The 24135-nt window shown below is 42.1% G+C and overlaps 1 protein-coding gene across 3 annotated transcripts in view; it reads left to right on the forward strand.

Moving 5' to 3' along the window:
• Positions 1–24135, forward strand: part of TIAM1 (TIAM Rac1 associated GEF 1) — a 204945-nt gene that overhangs the window by 64505 nt on the left and 116305 nt on the right. For 2 of the 3 annotated variants that reach the window (XM_037832689.1, XM_037832697.1), the window contains 2 exons: positions 3367–3543; positions 12360–13333. In XM_037832689.1, coding sequence (XP_037688617.1) covers positions 12371–13333 — 963 coding nt within the window. In that variant the 5' untranslated portion in view covers positions 3367–3543; positions 12360–12370. The remainder of the gene's footprint in view (positions 1–3366; positions 3544–12359; positions 13334–24135) is intronic. The other variant, XM_037832706.1, reaches the window with a different exon arrangement.

The following is a 24135-nucleotide window of genomic DNA, read 5'->3' on the forward strand; positions in this document are numbered from 1 at the left end:
GCCCTCTCTATTCTATCTTAGATTATGGATCCTTGGAAGTCACTCCTGAATCCTCTTCAATAAAGGAGCAGTTAAAACAACTAAATAACGAAAATGGCTGATAGAAGGGGCCATTTTCTTTAACCTTAATTTTGGAATCATTTAAAAGTTTCCAGGGCTCCAGATCCATTCATCCATCCATCCATCCATCCATCCATCCTTCCGTGCAATTAATACTGATTTTGGGCTAAGTATGAATACTAGAACTTAAATCATTTTGTTCCTTATTACATATAAAATAAACATTCAGGATACTGACTTCTTTAGACCTTGTGCCCCCCTCCTCTTTTTAAGGTTCAGGGTAAGAGGAAATTTCCTGATTCTTGTGTATTCACCAATTATGGAACATTTTGGGGGCACTCAACTGTGATAAATGGAGTTAACATATGTATGTAGCATTATGTAGTTTATAATGTTTTGTGCTGATAGTCTAATTTCTTTCTTTTAACAGTCTTTTCAGGTAGTTGTTAGGTCAGATAGATAATATTACATCCCTTTTTCTCCTGGGGGTCTCGGAATGGGTAATGTACTTCCCCAAGATCACCTAGTTTAGTAAGTAATAGAGCCTGGTACTTGAACCTGGGTCTTTTGAGGTCAAGTACAAAAACCTTTTCTCTATACCACTTAATAACACTTACTAACCACTGGAGCTTGCAAGAACTTAAAAATAACCAGATGCCCCTTATGGGTTTTTTTACTTTTTTTTTTCTTTTTTTCTTGTCTTTCTTTTTCAAGGTGAAATCGAGTTTTGATCTAACAGACTCTTTAGGAAAGGCCATGGATTAAAAGTCATGGACACAGTATTTCTGACGCTGTATTTTCATCTTAAACAGACTATAGGATTTTAGTAGGAGATTTCTCAGCCCTGTCAATTCTCACAGGCATTGGAAGCCTCAGATTAATTTGGTAATACCTTCCCCACCTCCAACACACATACTTCCCTGTGAAACCTGGTTCTTTTGATGCCTGACACAGAAATTGTTGATGTGAGTTGAGCGTGAATCAGAGTGAGACTGAAGAAGTTGGTACGCTCAGCGTTCACTTCTTTATGGGTCAACTTGTTGTTCTGGAAGCAGGCAGACCGGTGCGGCCAGATTTGTCAGCACAGTTTGAGCTTGTGCGTGAGCTGTGGCAAATTCGGTAGATCACATTTTCCAGCTGGATTAATTAATTTCCCATATTGTTCTCCAGTGGACTTAGGGTGACAGGTTTCATCCAATTTGTCACATAGATCCAGTTTCAGTGAACAGACACTGTTTGGGTATCATGTTGCTAAGGAAGCCTCCATAATAGCGGCCCTTCCCGTGGCCTGCTCCTTATGGTTCATAAGTGTTAAATAATAGTGGAAATAATAGCCAATGTTTATTGAGAACTGACTGTGGGCTGGGCACTAAGTTACTCACTTAACATAACTTACTTAATTCTTGTGGCTATCCAGTGGGTCCACCTGTTATCATCCCCATTTGCAGAAGGGTAAACTGGTGTTTAGAATTTGCTCCAAATCACCCTTTTGGTAGATGGCGAAGCCAAGATTTGACCCGATGCAATGTGACTCCAGGTTGGAAATCCCAGCACTGAATTGGGTGCATAGCTGCCTCCCAGTGAAATCAAATGCTGTACAGCTTTTGAAGAAAACCCTGAGTAGTGGTGGTTCTCAAGTTGCCGTGGCCTAAAATTACATGGCCATGGTATAAAATCACACAGGCACATTATGCGTACTTGTTGCATCTTGCAGCCTAAGTGTATCTGATGATTGCAAGAGAACAAATGTGGGGGGCGGGGTGTCTTCATTAGTCCATATTATAGAGCAATTCTATAGACAGGGTCACATTAATGATGTTTTTTTTTCCTTAAAAGTAGAAAAAAATTATACCAAATGGGTTTGGTTTTTTTTTCCCCTGCTTATTTTATAAATAATGTCCTATAACTTTCATCTCCCTCCCCATATAGTTTTTCTGCTCAGAGATTAGAAGACCATAGACAGGGAAAGATTTTAATTCTGGTTGTTTTTTTTTTGTTTGTTTGTTTTTTTTAAGTATAAAAAATGCATTATCAGCCTCCATTGTGCAGGTGGAAGGACCGTTGCCTGCAGGCCCGTTTGCCAGCAAGAATCCAGCCTTGCAAATTATTGGCAGCTGGCGCTGTAATGAGTCCATTTCAGTACAAATGGGCTGTTGCTTATTAATTTCTGCCAGTTCCTAAGCAATTCGAGAACTGCTTTGAAAATGTGAAAATTTGCAGAGAGTGCTTTAAGGAGGGTGCCTAGGAAAAGAGAGGGAATGGGATAGCAATGGGGGAATTATGGAAAGGGCAAGTACTGAGGGGTTGATAATGGAGTATTGCTGGGAACTCATGCTCTTTTCTCTGCAAGCATGAGCCACTAACTTCAGTGCTAAATAGCATGTTTTCCAAGATAAGAACAGTAACTTTTCTTGTGATTCTGTTCTGTATGGTTGGGTATATTTATTTATTTATCAACTGGTTGCAGTCCCATCCACAGTTCTCAGTGTTGCTGCAAAAAGCATTGTCATCTCAGGTTCCCACCTTGCTAAAACCACTGGCAATGGGTGGCGGCATTGGGCAGCCCCCGCAGGAACATCCTGTAGGGAAGTAATAACGTGTAACAACCCCAAGGAGCCTTTCAGACCATTCTCCTTTTTCAGTATTTTTTGCAGTCTCACCTCAGAAGGTAGGCTTTTTAAATGAAATTTTTTTTTCCTCAAAGACTGTTACTGCTTCATATTCTTGGAGCTATTCTTGCAAATTTATTTTCTCTGTTAAGAAACAGTTTGGATATTTTGCCCACATTTTTTCTTAAGAGTATTCCTCATGAGTTTCCTCTGAGATGGTGTTTGCCAGCGTAAGAAAACATGTATACGGTTAGAAGGTCTACACATTTGGCCTTTTGTGTTACTGCCTTTGAGCAGTTTTTCAACTTCTTCCATTATAAATATAGGTCTACTTTGAGAGTATTGGATCCTCACTTGTTTTCTGTCATTTTTCTCTGTATTTCAAGATTAGAGGGGCCATTCTGTAGTAATCTGCTTCTGTTATCCAACACATTAATCTACAGTGTCATAGTAAAATGAATTAAAAAGTTTAGTTTTAGAGCTATTTATTACCATAAATGTAAATTGTTTATATTTATTTATTTATCTGATGAGTCTCATAGTTTTGTTCCTGTAGCTAAGTGTTGCATTGTTTGATTTGGGGGTTGGTATTTCGCACGGAATTGGTGTTGGAGAATTGATGACATTGGGCTTGACAGAAAATGCCCCTTTTCCTGCTAACCATGTCCTTTCTCTTCTTCTATCCTGTCCTCTCCAGACTTCTGGCGCATTCTCACAGACTCAGATGAGAGGGTGATAGTGACCCCATGAGGCAGGTGCTAGCTGACTCCCAGCCCTCGTCACTGTTCATCTTGACGCCATCTCCAATCTCAACATCTAAATGCCACAGTGCTCTTGGGGCAACTTGGGCTGGGGACCACTGTTGCCTTTTAAGGTAGGTTCGTGCAGGTATATTTGAGCTTATATATGTATTATATATGTACATATGAATTAATGAAAATGCTTCACGTGTAGAGGGACAGATGCATTTTATTATAATTGGAATTGCTGTTGTATGTAGCTTGTGGGAAAAAGAATTTGGAATCGCTTCTTTGGATTAGGGTTACACCCAGTTAATAACTCAAAAGCATTAGCGTTAAAACTGGAAAGAAAAAAGAAAAAGCAGGTATTTATGAAATCTTTTTCTCCCCATGGATTGCCCTCGAGAGCTTTTAAATTTATCGCTGAGATTCACCACCTCTGTATGGGATTATGTTTGAGAAAAGGCAAACCTGGCTTCAAAACCTACTTCAAAACAATGATACATTTGCTTTATTTCTGCTTTGGATAATCTTTAAAAAGCAAAAATAAAATCATGACAGTAATCTTTCCTAAATTAAAGATCATCTTTTATTTGTTGCAAAACTTTCCTGTTTAGTCTCTTGTATTGGGGTGTTTGCGTGTGACTTAGGAAAACTGTTTTCATTGGTTTGTAAAGATTTATGAAAAACTTTCAGAACTTGATCTCAGTTTAATCTTAGCTCTTTTTTTGCCCCCCTCCTGTCTTTGAGCTCAGCTTCCAGTAGGGAAAGAACAGGCTTGAAACCAAGACCTCCCACTAAAATCTAATTTTAAATTTGCAATCTGTTGTCTTGTGATTTTCACTTCAAATTTAACTTTGAAATAAATACATTTCATTCTTTCTCCTGCAGTTTCGGAGGTCTGTTTTCAAGTCATAGAAGGGTAATTGTCACGTTTATTTTAATAAGTTTTAAATACCTCAGGGGAGTGAAAAATTATATTAGTAATAATTACAATTTATATATATCATTAAATGCTTTATGGTTGGATTTCAGAAATCCTTAACCAAAGACGGAGAAAACCTCATTTTAGCAGTTAATTTTTGACTTGAATGTCATGGGAATTGGGTGATCTTGGACAAACCGATGGGATATAATATTTTATATATTTGAAGCATCTTTGTGATAGGGCAGTCTCAACCCCGAGCATTTCCACTGAGAAGAGCTGCTAAATCTTTAATATTTCACAAGGGCAGATATGATGACTAGTAACACAATTCCTGCCATTGGGATATTATAATAAAATAGAGAGGGGCACATACAAAACAAGTGTATCAGTGTACAAATAACCATGGCACAGGCATAATGTGAGAAATTCCTAGCCAAGTGCCTTTGGAGCTTAGAGATAAAGAGTGAATAAATCCAAGCTAGATAGTATTTTCTTTATCTTAGGTGATTTTCCAAGCCATCTGTTTTAAATTTGGGTTTGGTAACTTTTTATTGTATCCATGTCCTCACTTTCTTCAGTTATTAAAGAAAACCCCAGTGCCTTCAAACAAGTTAATAAGTTTTAATTATTTTTCTTTCCTTAAAACAAATTACACGTTTAGTATAGAAAATTTAGAACAGATAAAAAAACATTTTTGTATAATTATGAAAATCAGATACCCATAATCACTATCCCAAATAGTATTTTCTAAAATTCTTACACAGCTCTATCATGTATATGTGAATTATTTACTTATTCATATTCTCAAAGAAAGTTTGGACTTACTCAAGACCGGTATCTTGGGTGTGCATTTCAATGGTGAGTTTTTACTTCCTGAGATTTAGAAGAGTTTTGATCCAGAGAGGTTGGCCCCAATGTTAAGAGTTGTCTTTGTGATTATCTGAATAGGATAATCTCTGGCAGGCTGACCCATGAGGTTGGGATTTGTTCATGAGGATCTCCCCTGCTCCTCAGCTAAAAGGTGGGGTGCCCTGCTGTCTGGTTCCAGGACTGCTTGAACCTCTTGTCTCACCTAATTAATCCTGCTAAACTGTAAAAATATTATTATAACATCCTTAGTCCCTAAGATGATGAGGTTATTTTCAGTTTCTCTGTGTCTTCTTCTTCCCCTCCCTCTTTTCTCCTCTGAACATCTGCAGGCTTCAGGAGTCTGTTTTTTTTTTTTTTGTTCTCTCCACTCAGGTACTTTGACATAGGGTGGCTGTCTATTAACTGGAATGTTTTCTCATATAGTACTGAGAAAATATAACATCAACATGCTTTCAGGCAGCTTACATGTTATATCTTAGATCATATTAGTTTTACCTTTTTAAAAATGTGTTCTATTTTTCTTCTCATCTATAATAAGCATGGATGTTCATAAAGATCCTGCATAGACATTGCAAGTAGTTTTTAATTTATTTCAAGAGTGTTTACCTTTACCTCACAGAGCAGTTATAATAGCTGCTTTAAAGTGTATGTGCAATAATTCCAACATCTGGGGTGGAGGCTCTGATGCCCAGTTTCAGAGCCTTTGCTGTGCTGCTTTGGGTTTGTACCATATATGCATCACTCAGGGGGGTTAGTCTGGGGTTTGGGCTGTGGTTTGTATTATAAACCGGGTTTCAAAGCCTCTGCTATCTTCCTTGAGTTGGTCTCAAACTTGTGCATTTGAGGGGTAAGCCTGGAACTTGTGTGGATTCATACACAGAATTAGAAGATGCTCTTCTCCAGCCCTCTTTTCTCCAAGATTCCCTCCTCACTCTCTGGCTCGCAGGGACAACTCTTCTTGGTTCCTCTGGTCACAAGGACAGAGTCTGTCCCAGAGTTTTGCTGCCTGTTCCTTAGCTTGCCCTTGGTGCAAGGCTGGGAGAGAAAGTAGGAAGAAGAAACAAAGCAAAATGGGAACTCACCCTTGTAGGAGTGGCTTCTTCACGTTTTGACTCCCTCCTCCCACACCACCCATCCACCTATATTTGCTTATTTTTCAGAGTCCTTATTAGTTGCTTTTTAATTCAGTCTAGACTTTTTAGTTATAATCAGTGGGAGAGAAAGTAGTAGGTGTTCTGGTTTGCTAAAGCTGTCAAAATGCAGTATACCAGAAATGGATTGACTTTTATAAAGGGGATTTATTAGGTTACAAATTACAGTTCTGTGGCCATAAAAGTGTCCAAAGTAAGGCATCAACAAAAGGATACCTTCACCGAAGAAAGGCCGATGGTGTCCAGAACACCTCTGTCAGCTGGAAAGGCACATGGCTGGTGTCTTCTGGTCCTTTGCTCCCGGGTTGTGTTGCTTTCAGCTTCTGATTCCTGTGGCTTTCTCTCTTTTTTTTTTTTTTCCCCATTCTTTTTTTTTTTTTTTTTATTAAATTCAGTTTTATTGAAATACATTCGCACACCATACAATCATCCATGGTATACAATCCACTGTCTACAGTATGATAACATAGTTATGCATTCATCACCAAACTCTATCTCTGAACATTTTCCTTACATCAGAAAGAACCAGAACAAGAATAAAAAATAAAAGTGAAAAAAGAACACCCAAATCATCCCCCCATCCCACCCCATTTGTCCTTTAGTTTTTATCCCCATTTTTCTACTCATCCATACACTAGATAAAGGGGGTGTGATCCACAAGGTCTTCACAATCACACTGTCACCCCTTGTAATCTACATTGTTGTATAATTGTCTTCAGGAGTCCAGACTGCTGGGTTGGAGTTTGGTAGTTTCAGGTATTTACTTCTAGCTATTCCAATACATTAAAACCTGAGAGGTGTTATCTATATAGTGTGTAAGAATGTCTACCAGAGTGACCTCTCGACTCCATTTGAAATCTCTCATGTGGCTTTCTCTTGAAGCATCTGTATGTTCTCACTTGGCTTCTCTCTTAGGCAAAACCTGGGCTTCATCTCTTAGGTTAGCATCTCCATAGTCTGTCTGCATCTCCAAGCATCTGGGTCTGCGTTGGCTCTGAGCTCTCTCTCTCTCTTTCTCCCCGAGCTCTCTTAAGGACTCCAGTAAACCAGTTAAGACCCACACTGAATGGTGGGGTCACATTTCCATGGAAACAACCTAAACAAAAGATCCCACCCACAACAGGTCTGTCCCCACAAGATTGGATTAAAAGAACATAGTCTTTTATGGGGTACATAACAGATTTAAACCAGCACAGTAGGTACTTCATCTTGGCTGGCACCAGAAATTAGCAATTCAGAAATTAGCAATTCAGAAATTAGCAATCTCCGGTTACTCAGTGCTACCTCTCTATTCAACCTCACTTTGGACCATTGATCTGTGTTCGCTTTTTATTTCCTGGTAACATTGTGTCAGTTGATGCCCAATAAATGCTTATTTTTTTGATTGCCTAATTTCCTGAAGTATATCAGAACAGTGTAGATGGTTTCCAGCTAAAGAAATGTATTCAAACAGATAAATTTCCTTGTAAAGAAACCTCACTTTAAACAAAAAGTCCATTTAACCAGAATATTGCAGTTAAAATTTTGTTTGTTTTTGCTTTTCATTTTGAAATAATCATAGATTGACAGGAAGTTGCAGACAGAGTACAGAGAGGTCCTGTATACCTTTCAACTGGTTTCCCACGATGGTTATGGCTTATATAATGTTAGTGTAATACCAAAGCCAAGTATTTGACATTGGTACATGTGCGTGTTTACTAGTTCTGTCATTTATTAAAGGTTAATAAATGGAAAAAGGCAATCCCTGAGCAGTGACCACCTCCCTGATGTATGCATGGAGCACCCTCACAAATGATTGTGCTTGGTGATAGAGCACCGTGAGATCCGCTTTATATTCGTTGACTATGTATTTAATTTGATGAATTGAAAGGTGTTAGGTTAATTACTCATTGAAAGATTTAATGAGAAAAATCATGGTCTTGGGAAGAAAAGTCACACTCTCTCTGTGTCCTTGGTCCCTGTCCCCAAGCCCTCCTTTGGGACCCTCTTGATCTCTAATTCCACATGGGAGTGACCCCCCCACCCATCATCCCACTGTGTGTGTGTCTGCTCTGCCCAGCAGTCTTTCATGTTGTCCTGTGCTCTCTACCGTGCCTGCAGTTGGTGGGCGGGTGGGGTCCTCTCAACAATTAACCCTTTCCTAAACCTCTGCAGAGGCAGCTCCAGAAGAAAGAGGGAGATGGGAATCAAGGACAAGTATTAAGGGGAATGACACAGGAGTGAGGCCTTGATTCTTTTCCCACGCAGCTGGGGGTTGGGAAGCACAGTGAGTGGAGCAGGTGGAACCCTTTAAACCAGTTCGTAGATCAGGATTCCAACCCGGGGATCTGGAGCAGAGGGTCTGCAACCTGGCTGCGGGTGGAAGGGACCCAGAGAGCAGCAAGAACATTGGAAAACCGTGTTTTCTCCAGGCCCCCTGAGAGAAGAGGCTAGTGTATTTAAGGCTGATGTGTGTTTTCTCTAGTCAGTCACACTGTGGTAATGTTCTCACCCGTATTTTATCATAGCTGGGTGGGTTTTTCACATTCTAGATTAAAGTGTCGTTCTTTCATTTAGTGTTTTTTTATTGCGCACATATCACTAAGCAGGCACTGTTCTAGGCTCAGAGGATGCAGCAGTGAACAAGACAGCAAAACTTTCAGCCATCAGGAAACTTGACATTCTAGTGGCCGGAGGGGAGTAGATAATAAATAAGTAAAAGATATGGTTTGTTACCATTGTGATAAAGGAGAAAAAAGAAAAAAAGGAGGAAAAAAAGAAGAGGGATAAGAAAATGTTGAGTACTGGGGAGGGGTTGCAGTTTTTGATGGATGGCCCTGAAGGGCCTCCCTGAGAAGGTGATATTTGTCAAAATCAGAAGGAACTGGAGGGAAGGTTCCAGGTCCAGGAAAGCCAGAACTCAGACCCTTAAAAAATAGATGAGAAGCAATAGTTGGGGCTTAAATACAGAGAGTTGTTCTTGTGCTGAAGTCTTGCCCACTATCTCCTACTTAATACCCTTCCCACTGCGCCCTGAATATGGGAGCTGTCGGCATCAGTAGAGTGTTCTACAAGACAGTAAGGCATGGACTACAATTGAGAATTTAACGAGTTTTAAAAGCAGAAACGTTTTTTTCAGCTTTCGATCTGGTACCTATACTCTGATACTTTTTTTTTTCGAGTTCCATCCCAAATTTTACCTTTCAGCCTGTTCTCTCCCCCTCTGTAGAGGCTACCAAAAAAAAAGGAAAGCCACTTTCTGCCCTGAAGTTGCTTCCAGGCTCACAGCAAAGACAAGACCTGTGTAAATATAAGCCAGGTTTTGTTAGTTTAACTTTTGCAATGCATCAACTTTTGGGGGGTTGCTCCTGAAAGGGGAAGATCATGCCTCTTGCATTGAATGTGCAAATTTTCATGTTTATGCCATTTCTGAGGCCCCCCAGTTACCCCACATGGGCCTCCATGGTTCTTATCAACCTTTCAGGAAAAAGCTTTCAAATTACAGGGTATTTCAGGAGTCCCCAGAAATTTACTTTTTAAGTAAGTTTACTTTTAAAGTAAAGTAAGGAAGCTCTAGTTGTCTTCAACTTCTTGCTGATAACTCTGCTTAGTTCATCTCCTGAGAATTTCTCGTGGTAGGATTTAGGAGATTTGGCATTCATCTCTAAATTCTAGTTCTGAAGATAAAAGTAGCTCCTTTCCTACCTGGCCTGGCTGAAAAGAATCTTGCTACTAAAAATGCTATGAATACAACAGACCTGTCACTGTGATGCATGGAATGCTGTATTTCTTGGAGTTTGGGGCCATTTCCTTTAGGAAACCTCTTTTGAGGCTTTTAACTTGATGAGTTTTCTGTTGGCAGAAATAAGCCTAACACGAAATTTGTTGTGCAAAATATGCCTGTCAATTTCTGTTGGCAAACTTATGATATATATGATAGAGGAGGGTAAATCCTGGCATATTTGAGATGACAGTTTTGCTTTTTCCTCCACTTAATTTATTTCACCATAACTCTTTTGCCCTTTGAATTTAAACCTGTGTGATTCCTAAAGTGGAGACTGTGGCTAACATTTGTTCTAAGCCTTTTATTATTCATTGGCGAAGCATATAGACACATAGACACTTCCAGGCATCTTAATTTATACTTAAAAAAATTGTGAGCACTAAACATCAGTCATGGCCTTTAATGTTATTAAAATGCTTATGTTGTTTTTAAAAATTTTTTTTAACTTAAAAATGTAATACATGCTATTGTTAGGAATTTAGATAATATAAATAGTCATGCATGGACTGTTGATCTTTAAATTTTTCCCCATATTGATTTATCTTTTTTTTCTTGCTTCTTAAAGACACCAGAGAAATGTGAACATATTGCTTTGAAATATACTCACTACTAATAAAAAGGAGATTTTTGGAAAATTCCCTCTGAGACTCCTATGATGTGTGACCTAGTAGGTAATATTCCGGAATGTGAAGACTTTAACATCTGGTATCTGTATGACTTGCCTCTGAACTCACTGGAAATTTATGGCAGTTCCCCCTTCCTATTGCCACAAATTTTGTTTCAGTAAAGATGTGCTTATGAGATTTTAAGTAGCCTCTTAGGGATGTGGAGTGGCTCCTGGACCAATTGTGGAAGTATATAATCTTCCAGGATGTCTCCCACCCTTTGCATTGGGCACAGTAATTTCACTCCCCATTCTCAAGGTGCCAAATACCCCTTCACATTTTTGTTTATTAGGCACCTTTCCTGGCTAGAATGTCAGTTCCTTGAGAGTAGGGAATGTGTCTGTTTTGTTCACTGCTGTATCTCTGGCTTCTAAAACTGAGCCTGGCACATGGTAGGTGCACAGTGAATATTTTCTGAATGAATGACTCTGTAGGTGGTTAAAAAATCAGCCCATGGACATGCCCGGCTACTCTAGCTTTCATTTTCCCTTTCTGACCATTTTCACGCATGTATCTGAAAGGCACACAATTTGCAGTGGTACAGAGAGTTCTCATTGTGGGGCAAGAAGAAGATGCTGAATAGAGTCACGGTTGTCAACTTTGAAGAGTTTTTCGTTTCCGCAGATGGTGAACAGAATTGTGTCATCAGGTCAGTGAGAGAGACTGGAAAAATGTCTTTGTTAAGTAGGGACTTGAATTTACCTGGGTAGCTCCAAAAGCTGGATCACATTTAGTGGTTTCATAATGTGAATTTCTGTTTGCAAGGCATTTTGTACCAGATTAATGTTCTCGGATTGGATTTGCTCCCAGAAATAAACCCATTAGTCCAATGCCAAGTGTGTGTGGGGCGGGAGCAGGGTCTCTATTTTGCTTTGCCCATCTCCCCCCTACCCAAGTTACCACCCCTGCACCTCCACCCCACCCTGTCCCCAAACCAGGGTCTTTAAAATGCTGTGAAATTAAAGGCAAAAGCCCTTTTCCCTTTTGGCTTTGATTTATTAGGAAGAGTCGATCAGACTTCACATCTTGAATTTTTCCATTCTTGATTGATTTTGAAATGTGGTTGACTCCTAATGAAGCAGGAAAATCACTGGGAGCAAAGGTGGTTACCAAATGTACCTCTTGATTTATTTGCCTTTTTTTTTTTTTTTTTTTTTTTGGCTCATATATAATTCAGAGTGTGTGTGTGTGTGTGTATTTCAAGCAGAAAGTCACTCCTTTGGCAGTTTTCAATTTATGTATTGGAGTAGAACTTTATGTAATTATAGTGTCTAGGAAGGCAGAAAAGGATTTCAGGGTGCTGGCCCCACAAAAGCAGCACTCCCTGGCGGGCTCCAAGGGCATCTGTGCTCCGGGCAAAGGCAGATCTCACTCTCTAATGCTCTTATTTTTGCTCTTTTTTCAAATCTCAGGGGCTGTCTCAGCAGGTGACACGAGCTCTGGTGCCCCAGCCCATGTACCTGCCAGGAGCAGAAGCCAAGGAGCTTCCCTCCCTCCATCCTGGGTCCTTCCTCTTAAACTGCCCACCCATATTCCTCACTGCATTGATTTTTCTCTTTTTTCTTTATTACAGACCTTAAAACCATGGGAAACGCGGAGAGTCAAAATGTCGAGCACGCATTTTACGGGGAAAAGCATGCCAGCCTGGGGCGCAAGCACACGTCGCGCTCTCTGCGCCTCTCGCACAAGACGCGGCGGACCCGGCACGTGTCCTCGGGGAAGGTGAGCCACCGGAGCTCCGAGGTGAGCACCCGCTCCAGCAGCACGCCTAGCATCCCCCAGTCCCTGGCCGAGAATGGCCTGGAGCCCTTCTCCCAGGAGGGCCCCCTGGAGGACTTCGGCAGCCCGATTTGGGTGGACCGTGTGGATATGGGCCTGAGACCCGTGTCCTACACCGACTCCTCCATCACCCCCAGCGTCGACAGCAGCATCGTCCTCACGGCAGCCTCGGTGCAGAGCATGCCGGACTCCGAGGAGAGCAGGTTGTACGGGGACGACGCTCCGTACTTGGCCGAGGGAGGCAGGAGGCAGCGTCCCTATACGTCCAACGGGCCCACTTTCATGGAGACGGCGAGCTTTAAGAAGAAGCGCTCCAAATCTGCAGACATCTGGCGGGAGGACAGCCTGGAATTCTCACTCTCCGATCTGAGCCAAGAACATTTAACAAGCAACGAAGAAATCTTGGGTTCCGCCGAGGAGAAAGACTGCGAGGAAGCCCGGGGGATGGAAGCAGGGGCGAGTCCGCGGCCGCTCAGCACCTGTCAGCGTGCCAACTCCCTGGGTGACTTGTACGCTCAGAAGAACTCCGGGGTGACGGCAAACGGAGGGCCGAGGAGCAAATTTGCAGGCTGTTGTCGGAATTTGGTGTCGGATATTCCAGATCTTGCAAACCATAAGATGCCACCAGCTGCTGCCGAAGAAACTCCTCCGTACAGTAATTATAACACGCTTCCCTGTAGGAAATCTCACTGTCTTTCCGAAGGTGCCACCAACCCACAAATTAGCCATAGCAACAGCATGCAAGGCAGAAGAGCAAAAACAACTCAGGTAAAGTGATCGGAACTGCTTGCAATCTTTTGGAAATGGTGCATGGCTTTAAATGCATGGCTTTGCTCTTCCCTGCTTCCCAGCTTTTGAATCCGATTTTAACCTGTTTGCACGGCAGCTGCTGCAACTGGTGCTGCTTCTCCGAGAATTCGCCTCTCTCTTTGGTTTCCTCTTGTTTTATAGTTCTGTGGTTAAGGGGTGGGGATTACCGGAAAGTGGGGGGTTTGTGATAGGAGAGGGAATAAAGCTGATAAGTTCGGATTGGGAAACTGCCTCTGAAGCTCAGCTTTTCAGCAGCATCTCAACTCATTCAGAGCTTCGTTTGTAGTGTGGTCCTTTCGGGAAGCAGACAGGCATGGTGGCCCATGGACTCCTGGAGCTTGCTTCTTCAGTGTAGCAGGTGGGAAGAGGTTAGTGGGAAGCTCATTTGAGGAGGCATTTTTATTTCAGGACAGGCTCAGGTCATTTTTCAGCTTCTCTCTGTGGTTGGCAGGCTCTCTCTGCCTTACCAGGAGCCATTTCAATTTCCTGTTTCTTGCAATGTTAGCCAGCCCTGTCTCCGGAGGGAGGTGTAGCGGAAGGGATAACATGGGTGGGTTCCAGGTCCTACTAGGCAGCCAACTAGTTGTTTGACCTTGGGCAAACCCTGGCTCCTAGTTGCTCCTCTGAGAAATGGGATAGAGATGCTCAACCTGCCTGTTTGTGGGTCTAGTGCATGAGAGAGTGGGTGTGCACACATTTTAAGAAGATTTTAAAAGTGTCCTACTAATGAAAGGAGGACCCGTTGCTGTAATTGGTAACTATAATTAGTATTAGGATAATAAAATATCACTCAGTTTCTGCATGCTTCAGTCCTTGTCCAGTTACTGTGTTCCTGGTTGCAGAGTTTAAAAAGTCTTGGCTTGTGCTGAGGACAGGGAGGAGTTTGCAGGGATGGTACTACACGTTAGAAACCCAGATGGGACCCTTTGTCTTGCAAGGTGTGTCACCCACCAGAGTGATCAGCAAACTCCCCTGGGAAAGCAGCAGGTGTACTCTGACCCAGCCAGTAGGGGGTAGGGCTACGGCCTCTGGCCTTTCTCTGGTATAAGTCGATGGTCATTTCAAGGTTAAGTTCAGTGGTTCCAAATACAGTGGGCAGATGGCAGAGAACCTGGATGGGGGAGTGCAGGGCAAACTGTCTGCATTCCTGCCTGAGGCAGGTTCTTCTGATGGGTAAGCCACTGGTGCCCGGGCTGGTCAGTCCTGACTTGAGTCCCAGCTCTCCTACTTCTTGCCTGGTGACTTTGGGCAAGTTACTTAAGTCCTTCTAAGCCTTAGTTTCTTCATCTATGAAACAGGATAACCATCAGGCTTTGAGAAGATGGAATTAAGTAATTTATGCAAAGCCTAGTGCCAGTTACATAGGAAGAAGGCAGTAAGGGGGAATGTTGGTTGGTGTAATTTTCATTATTACTGGTATGGTGTTAGCCGAGGACCCAGGGTAGTTTGGTGTTTGTATCAAAATCTTGGGTCTCAGAAACAGAGATGTTCCAAAGGCCAGATCTGTGGTCTGGGAAATGTGCATCCAGATGTACTACTTGAATTGTTCCCCATCGCTTCTGAAGTGAGATTGTAATGACCGAATGACACCCGCCCACCCCCCACCCCCCATTCCTTTACCCTACCCTGGGAGGGTTGCCCTTGCACTTGTCAATTTGACAGGTTAGGGAGACAGGTGAGTTAGAAGACTTATTAAATGCCCATGTGAAAGGCACCGAAGGCTCTGTCTTGAAGGCACAGACAGGTTGGCACTGCAGGACTGGTTCAAAGAGATGGTCTAATGGCCTTCCAAATTTGCAAAAGGGTACATCAACCTGGATGATTAGAAAGAAGCATTACCTTAGACTTGTACTTTTACCTGGAACAATAAGTGAGCTCATGATCTCAGTAAGGTCAAAGAGAGATGGCTGGCTGTGTTCTCACTCCTCGTCTTCATGTTCCCAGCTGTGGGTACAGCCAGTCTCTGCTTCCCTCCACAACCTCCTAATGGGGGTGAGAGGCTTGAGTCATGGGTACCCCTGGAAGAATGATAAGCTGTTCTCCCCTTCGTAGACTGTGCTGCCAGGAGCTCTCATGTGTAATTGTTGCATAAATTTTGCATTCTTTGGCTGGTCGCCTTCTTAAAATTGTTAATATATGGAAGTGAGATCATCTAAATGTGGTGTCTCATAAAGTCACTTCTTAGGCAGCTTAATGTAATGCAAAGTGCAGTGGCCTGGGAATCATAGAAGCATTTGCATCCTGGCTCATCTGCTTACTTAACTGGGTGACCTTGGGCAAGTCACTCTATCTTGCCGTGTCCCACAGGCTCCTTTTTTGTCCATGGAGATGATATCAGCCTCTGGCAGGGCTGTTAGTTGGACCAAATGGGATACCATGTGTGAAAGGGTTTCGTGGAGTCTCTAAAATGAATGGGAAGATTATTTTCATATTGACTTTAAATGTTGAGTGAGCCTCTTTAATGACTTGAAACAAACCCCAGAATTCTGCACAACACTGTCCATCCACCCACACTTCCTAGTCTAAGTTTGGCATGTTCATCCAACGCTATTTCTTGAGAGCCCTCTGTGTCCCAAACAGTGTATTTTAAGAGGCAGTGGGTGTGGAAACTTCCTTGAAAATAATTTTCTTTTTTTCTTTTGGTAAAAGTTTTTGACCAGGGGACTTCTCCAGTGAGCTTGGATCATAGATATTAAAGTCTCCTCATCTGCCCTGGTGATGTAGTTGAATCTGTAATAGTCCTGTCAATAGTTTTACTCCCCAGAAAAGAGTTCCTGGCAGACATCTGACCCAAGAGCCTGGAAGAAAAATACATTCTATCTGAAATAATGTGACTGCTTCTTTTGATTCGAAAATGATCAAAAAAGTGTTTTTGACCATTCCCCCTGGTTTTTTATTTTTATTTTTACTTTGTTCAAGAGTTGGATGTATTATTGAAATGTGAAGGCACTAACACTCACATTTAGATTTTTTTTTTGTAAAAGTTAAGCAATAGAAGGGTCTTTTATTCTAGATTAAAGATACTGAATTTTAAGCCAATCACTAATGACAATTATTAGAGCAGTGTAAATATACAGTTACATAATATTCTTTCCATTTCATAGATATTATACTAAAATTAATCCATGTGACTTTATATATGCAAGAAGTGTTGTGTATATTAAATATGAAATGAACCGACAATATGAAATTGTTCCTTAAGATACAATAATTCCTTGATAGCATGTATAACATATAAAATAATGCATCACTTTGCTCAGACATTGCTTTGGTTAGATCAATAATACCATCTTAGAAAACACAGAAACAGAAAAATCCTTTGACCACCACAGGCAGCATTTTATACTTTATTTCAAAATCTTTATGTTCCCTGCCCTCTTATATAGTTGGTTTAAAAAGTTAGAACCTCAAAAAAGCCAATAGAGGCCTCACAGGTATTTTCAACTTCACAGCACAAGTCAATAAGCTATAACACATTTAGATTTTAATAAAGGGACACATATGTGCCAGTGTGTGGCACACAGTATGCTCAGGATTTGTTTGAGTCATATGTTTAAGTGTGTATGTGTGTGCACATGGGGTACATAAAAGTTTGAGTTGCAAGTCACTCTGGTATTTAGTTCTCAGGAGGCTTTGCCTCATACCTCTTGAAGCAATATAAGTAGAAACAAACATAACAGGTTGCTCCTGGGATTTAGTTGATAGCCCGCCGGTCTTTTTGGCCTCTCTTGAGAGTTGGAAGGTTAACAAATAAAGGAGGGGTAACCTGCTGCTGTGCAAAGAAGGAAGAGGTTCTGCAGCGCAGCAGGTCTGAGGTGGAGAGTTCTAGCTCTGTAAGCTGCAACCTATGGCTCTCAGTGCCTTTCATGAGGAATGGTTGTAAAGGGTTCCAGGAGGGGATGGATGTAAAGCTCCTGGCCGTGTCTCGCACATAGTAGATGCTCAGTGAATAGAGGTGGCTCATCGTGATGGTGAAATTTGGCTTAATCTTCGAGAGGTCAGCTCTCCTGTGTCTCGGGCTTTCAGTGGGTGAGGTGGAGATAAAGATGGAACGTCTGCCTTTCAGTCAGGTGCACTGAATATACCCCAAGGGGCAACAGCCTCGGGAGAGCAGCAGCTGGACCTGTGTTTCAGAACACCTCACCCAGATACGGTGCTTGCCATTAGTTTTGTATCTTTGACACACAAATTCTTCACACATGTATGAAGTGAGAAGGAAATAAAGCAGAGCTCTGAACCAGAGCTTCTGCACTGTTAGGGACTGACTCCTGTTCCCCACAAAGACATATTTGGGCCCTAACCCCCAGTCTTGTGGATGTGAGCCCATTTCTAAAGAGGCTCTTTAGAGATGTTATTAGTTAAGGTGAGGCCAAATGGAACCAGGGTGGAACGTAATGTAATATGGCTGGAGTCCTTACAAGCAGAGGAGATTTGGACACAGTAGGAGGAGACAGATGGGGAGAGAGTTGGCCATATGGCCATGCGACAGAGGCAGAAGTTACCAGCAAGTATACCACAGGCTTTAGAGAAAGCACAGTCCTGCAGACACCTTGATTTTTGGATGCCTGGCCTCCAAAACTGTGAGACAATGAATTCGTGTTACGGAAGCCAACCAGGCTGTGGTATTTGTCACAGCAGCCCCAGCAGGCTAAGGCGGGGACCTCGTCCACTCTCAGGGATTCATTTCAGTGTGATTTAAGAGTCACCAACTCTTTGGAATTTTGCGGAATTTCTCCATCCAACCCCATCACTTTTCAGGGGAAGGAGCAGATCTGGAGAGATTAGGTGACAAGGGCTCAAAACTGGATTGAAATCTAGGTATCCTGACTCACAGGCTAGGGTCCTTTCTTGCAAAGCACACCCCCATACCACACTACCTCCTCATGCTCCAACAGGCTTCAGCTCAAGTGTCCTCAGATTTTAAGATCAGAACCTACCATTTTGGTACAGGAGTGAAAAAGGACATGATGCCTGAAAAGAAAATAACTTCTTAGTACTGTGGCCCGAAACAGTCGTTGCTGAGAGAGATGGACAAGATAACTAGATGGAGCCGTTCCTGATGCTGGCTCTCTTAAGGAAGCAAGAATTAGACTTTGTGATTTTAGCAAGATGAAGGGTACAGCATTATCAAAGAGAATTTTTGAGTTCCTCAAAAAGTTCTGTTGATTTTTCAAAATTTCATTTTGGTTTACAACTCGGCTTAAATGGCTCAGAAGTCAGTATGTTCCCTGAGCTTAAAGTTGACAGAGTGATCCTTAACTGTTGGTCACGGACTCCTTTGGGAATCCAATAAAGTATTTGAACTTCTCCTTCGAGAAATACATGGACCGCCCATTTTGCATATAATTTTAGGAGATACATGGATCTCTACCCCCAAAGTCCATCCAAAAGCTGATTAAGAACCCCAATTTAATTCTTCATGAAATATAATATTTTCATTTAAAACCTTTTAAAACAAAAAACCAAAACAACCTCTCTCTTCCTTCCCTCCTCTGTCTTCTGTTCTTAGGTTCTTTCTTGCTTTCTTCTTTATCTTTCTCTTTCTGGCATGTAGGTTAAGCTATGAGGTATTTCTTTTGAAAATGAGCCCATCAAATTTCAACAAGAAATTTGTGACACCGTTTGCCCAGTGTCACTTTTTGGGGTGGGTGAGAGGGTGGGTGGGTAGTTGAAGGATGGTTTATTTCAGCAGTTTGTCAGATTCTTTGCTTTCAGGACCCCTTTTATACTTTTAAAAAGAACTGTGGCCTCTAGGAGTCTTCTGGTTATGTGAGCTCTATCTATGGATATTTATCACATTAGAAATTAAAAGAGAAATTTAAAATAAATACTTAATTCACTGAAAAATTATAGCAATAAACCCACAACACATTCCTACACATAACTTTTAATTAAAAAAACTATATTCTTAAATAAAATAAATCAGTATGAAGAGAGGCATTGTTTTATGATTTTGTACATCTCTCTGACTAATGATATAATAGAAGTCTCTTGCCTGCTTCTGCAGAACACTGTTTTGGGGAGTGTAATTCAGGAAAATGTGGTGTCACCTGGCTAGTTAGAAAAGGGAGGCTCTCCTGGGCCTCTGAACTTATCTCGGGGAGCCCTGGACCACACTTTGAGAACTTCTGAGTGATGCTAAAGTAAGTTGGCAAAGTTCAATCCTTCGATTCTAAGTTTAGTACATGAGGAAATTCTGTGCTCCTTCATTCAAATTATGTCACAATAGTAGGCCCTGTTGGTTTCCTAGCATAACCGAGGAGGAAGATCAGGAGCTTAGAGCACTCTGTGCAGGAATGAGGGCCGTTTTCAGATGTGGCCGTGAAGCCAGCCTGCCAGGAAGCTCTGAGAGAGGGTTTCCCCTGGAGCCCCATGGAGAACTTAGAAAACACCCTGACAGGCTGTTCCCTGTTACTTGAGCTCAGTTTGCTTTGGACGACCCTCTGACAGAGTATCCCTTTTGGGCCATGAGATAGCCCAGTAGGTCTCTCTTAATTTCTCTACTTTTAAAAAAAGTTAAAGAAAAACATTTCTTAAAAAATAACTCTTAAAAGCCTGGTTGTAGAAATAGAACAATGATAAAACTGGATTGCTTAAAGGTTGCCGATCCAAGCTTTACAATTAGAACTGATTTGTCACCTCATCTTTAGCTGAGTATGAGCTGAAGCTGGAAATGATTAAACCTTTAAATAAAAATGTAGTCCATGAGAAACAGTTTTCTTCATTTTGAGATTATGGAAATGAAGAACCATCAATTCATTCAATAAATTTTTAAAAAATGTCTACCACTTGCCAATTGTTGTTCTTGACACTGGGGATGTGTCAATGAGAAAAGATCCCAGAGCTCATGGAGCTAGTTGGGGTGAAATGGGGGTGTGTATATATAAACATTTTGCATTATAAGTAAATTATATACTGTGCAGATAATAAAGGAGCAAGATGAGAAGGATCAGGCGGTGGGGGTGTGGGGCCGGCAACTTCAAATAGGGTGGTCAGGGTTGGCCCCCTTGAGGGCAAACTTAAGTAGAGAATTGAAGGGGGTGAGAGTTAGCCAAATGGAACATTTGAGAAAGAGCGAAGAGGTCAGGGTGGCTGGAGTAGAGGTGGGGATGAGGAGAGGAGAGGCTGCAGAGAAGCTGGCAAGGGAATTGGAGGAGGGAGAGAGTGTTTCTGCTGTGGTGAAGGAGGTACTTGAGTTCAAGCTTTAAAGATAAGTATTTTTGGAAGCAGGAAAAGTTGGGGGTATGCAGTGGAGTTAATTCTCCAGTTTCACTGGCAGGTAGGGTGCAGCCAAAGCTCAAGTACTAGCACTGGACATTTGGTCAAGGACTTTAAGTGGTAGACTTTAAATGGAAGATTTACCTAGCAACAGTGCATGGGATGCATTAGTTGAAGGAAGATACTTAGAAGAGAGAGCTTATTGCTGAACCAGGGATGTGGCCCTAGGGAGGGAAGGAAAGGGACTGAGTGTGTGATAGATTATGGGGTAATGAGGGGGAGAAGGCTGCTTGCAAGGTTTGAGGCACCTACACAGAGAAACAGATGAAAGGAGAAGATGATTCATTTAATTTGACATAGAGTGCTCTCCTATCAGGAGTTACCTGAAGCAAAATTTTAAGCACTTGTCAACTTATTTCTTTCTCTTTAGACAACAGTAAGAATTTCAGTTCCAATGCCTATGACTTAAGAGAAATTGAGTCAGTCTCATTAGGAATCATTAGAGAAGAGAATGGGTGTCAGAAGCATAAAAAGAAGTAGTGATTTTGCTTGGGAAAGGAGGAAGAGGATAAATAGCCCCGGTTTTTAGAAATGCCCCAAAGGGAGCTGGGATGGGTGTCAGAGGGCCAATAGTGGGAGACCCAGGAGGCAGAATTTTACAGATTTCAGAATTGGAAATTCAAAAAAGGCACTGAACATCTGGGTAGGGACAAAAAAAAAAAAAAAAAAAAAGCCTTAGACTGGTGGAAAATGGACACTGTAATATTTCTAGCAAACAGGGTGGTAACTATTAGTGATCATTTGTTACTAATTTACAATGTAAGAAACATCACCGTTTTTGTAGTTTACTGTGCTGTTTTTTTGAATATGGAGAGAAAATTACAAGGGATGTCATGGGCTCTCACCAGCTTTAGTCTGCTTACCTGTTTTTCCCATGAGACCTCCAATTCCTGAGCTATAACACTTCTTCCAGCTGGTGCAGGAAGCTGATAACTGAGGTCAGACAGTGCCCTCTCTTCTTGGTCTGAGATGTAAGCAAGACTGAGGATGAGACGTCAGTAACTATCTTTACCATTTTTGAACAGTTGTTACATGCTGACACAGTTCTCCACACTTTCCTGGGTTAACTTATTCAGTCTTACAGCGTCTTACAAGGTGTCCTACAAAGTCTAAGAATTTAATGCTATTCCCCACAGAAGAGGAAACCGAGGCACAGATGGGTAAAGTAACTTGCCTACAGTTAATATTTGGTGTCCTGAGATTACCAAGAGAGAGATGAGAGCCAAAGATGGTAGTTTGTGTATATATTATATTTTGGGGCACTTGAATTTTGGGGATAAGAAGATGATAAACCAGAGAAGCAACATTTTAGAATTTAAGAAGGCAGAAAATATTCTAATCCAAGGTGTCTGCAGGTCAGAATTTCCTTAGTCCACTTTGAAATTCAGTGTGTTTTCCTATGCAGTATTTCGCTCCTCTACATAGGTATAGCTAAGCTGGATCCATCAGGGACATTAAACAAAATGACCACAAAACAGCTATCAATTACCTTTGACTTGTAAGTACATATGGCTGATTGATCCTGTAGTCCCCAAAGTGTCCCTGGGTCCTTGCATTTTGTGGCTAATTAACTTTCCAAAATTGTATCCACACATCGTGAACACAGAAAACCTGCCCCCCAGAGTATTTGTAAATCCCTGTAGAAACAAGTTGAGCCTCATCACAATATTTCATCAGCCCACATTATTCTGGGCGAACCTCCAGTTTTCAAGGCAGTGAAAATAGGCTTTGAATTCGCCTCTTGGTTCCCCCATTTTAGAACAGGAGCTCATTTAAGCATTTGTTGCCCAGCTAAAATGGCTAAGAAAACTCTTGCCCAGCAGCTGTTTTCTGTTTTGGGCTACAGCTGGGCACTTGTGTATCCAATAGGGAAGTACATACATTCATTTTAGGAGAATGCTGGTGGAATGGAAACTGGTGAGTGCTATGAAAATCTGGCTTGGGGAGGATTTGTCTTGGGACTGCAGGATGTAAGACCCCCCAACCCAGCATATGGGGCTTATAATCAGAAGCCTCTTCCGTGGAGGGTTTCTGCACGAGATCGTTTATTTTGAGCAGTTTTCAGGACATCTGACTAGTTTCTGGACAGTGTTGAGAGTCATTTCTCTGTCTAGGATGTCGCCCATTTTCCATCATCTCCTGCGACTTTTGGATTAAGATATGGCATTTACTTAAATCTTTTAGGACAGATTAGATACTAAGACATTTAAGTAGATACAGAGGCACGTACCATGTATTTCCCACAGAGACATCTGAGGCTCCTGAGGGGCTGTTCCTTGGTGTCACACATCTTCTGGATTCCAGGGCTGCTGGAGAGTGGGAGGTTCGGCAGGTGCTTCTAGGTGTGGGGACACTCAGGTTTCTCGAGTGTGAAGTGTCCTGGAGTCAGAAGTGGGTAGAGGGAGGAGCCCTTCTGAAAGATGACAGCCAGGACATTTTGCATCATAATGAGGAAGAGAACAAAAGAACAGTTTTGCTGTCTTTCTTCTGAGCTGCTGGATGCTACTTTAGGGTGTTAGGGCTCCCTGGCATTCAAGAATGATGCACTTTCTGGGATGCAGCCTTGGAGGGATGGGTGAGATCTTTCAAAGTGTGGTTCCCAGAACCTCCACATCAGAATCATCTGGTTTTGGTTAATAATAGAGATTCCCTGACCCTCTCTGAGACCTATTATATTTGTATTTTGGGGTGGGGCCTGGAAATCTGGAAAGATTCCCCTAATATAGGTGAGTCTTAGAAATCTTAGAAATTTGAGTGGGGCTTGGAAATCTGGAAGGCTCCCCTAGTATAGATGAGTCTTTCCCACACTAAAGATTACTGGTATTTAGGACATAGGAGTCACTCGTTGACAACTCAGGTGCAGGGTAGTTCCTCTAGTTGAGTTGTCATTTCCTGTGAGGTTAGAGCACTGAGCTGGCTCTGGGTTCAGGGCTTCTAGGTATTCGGGGCATCTCAAGCTTCATGACTGTACAGGGGCTGGGTCTTGGCAGCCAACCTTCCACTTCCAAAAGAGCTGGGCCACATATCATTTGAGGGATGTGTAACACTGAGCCTGATTAACCACTTGTGGAGACAAGGTAGAGTCTCTGCTTGGATCCCAGATAAGAGAGCATTCCCCAGTGGTTGCCTCGGATCGTGTGCTTCCAAAGTATGCCCTCAGCTAGGACTATCAGGCCTCTTTTCTGGAGTAATCCATCCGCTCTGTCCGTGGCCATCCCGGAGTTGAACACACCCAACTGGACTGCTGCAAGGTTACAACGTCAGTTGGCATGAGCAGATGTTCAGGTCTTACCAAGAGGTGAGTGTTCTTCTAGACATTAACTCTTAGTTTAAAGACACTTTTGCTAAGGGGTGAATAGTTTGTGGAAATGGAGTAGCCTGTTAACAGACACAGCCTGTTGGGTGTCCTCTCCCTCCCGGACCCATCTTTCACCTTTTCCTGCCCTCTGTTTTGCAGCTGGTAGCTCTTTGCTGGGCAAGTC

This window comes from Choloepus didactylus, chromosome 1 (genome assembly GCF_015220235.1).
Source record: "Choloepus didactylus isolate mChoDid1 chromosome 1, mChoDid1.pri, whole genome shotgun sequence".
Lineage (NCBI taxonomy): Eukaryota > Metazoa > Chordata > Mammalia > Pilosa > Megalonychidae > Choloepus > Choloepus didactylus.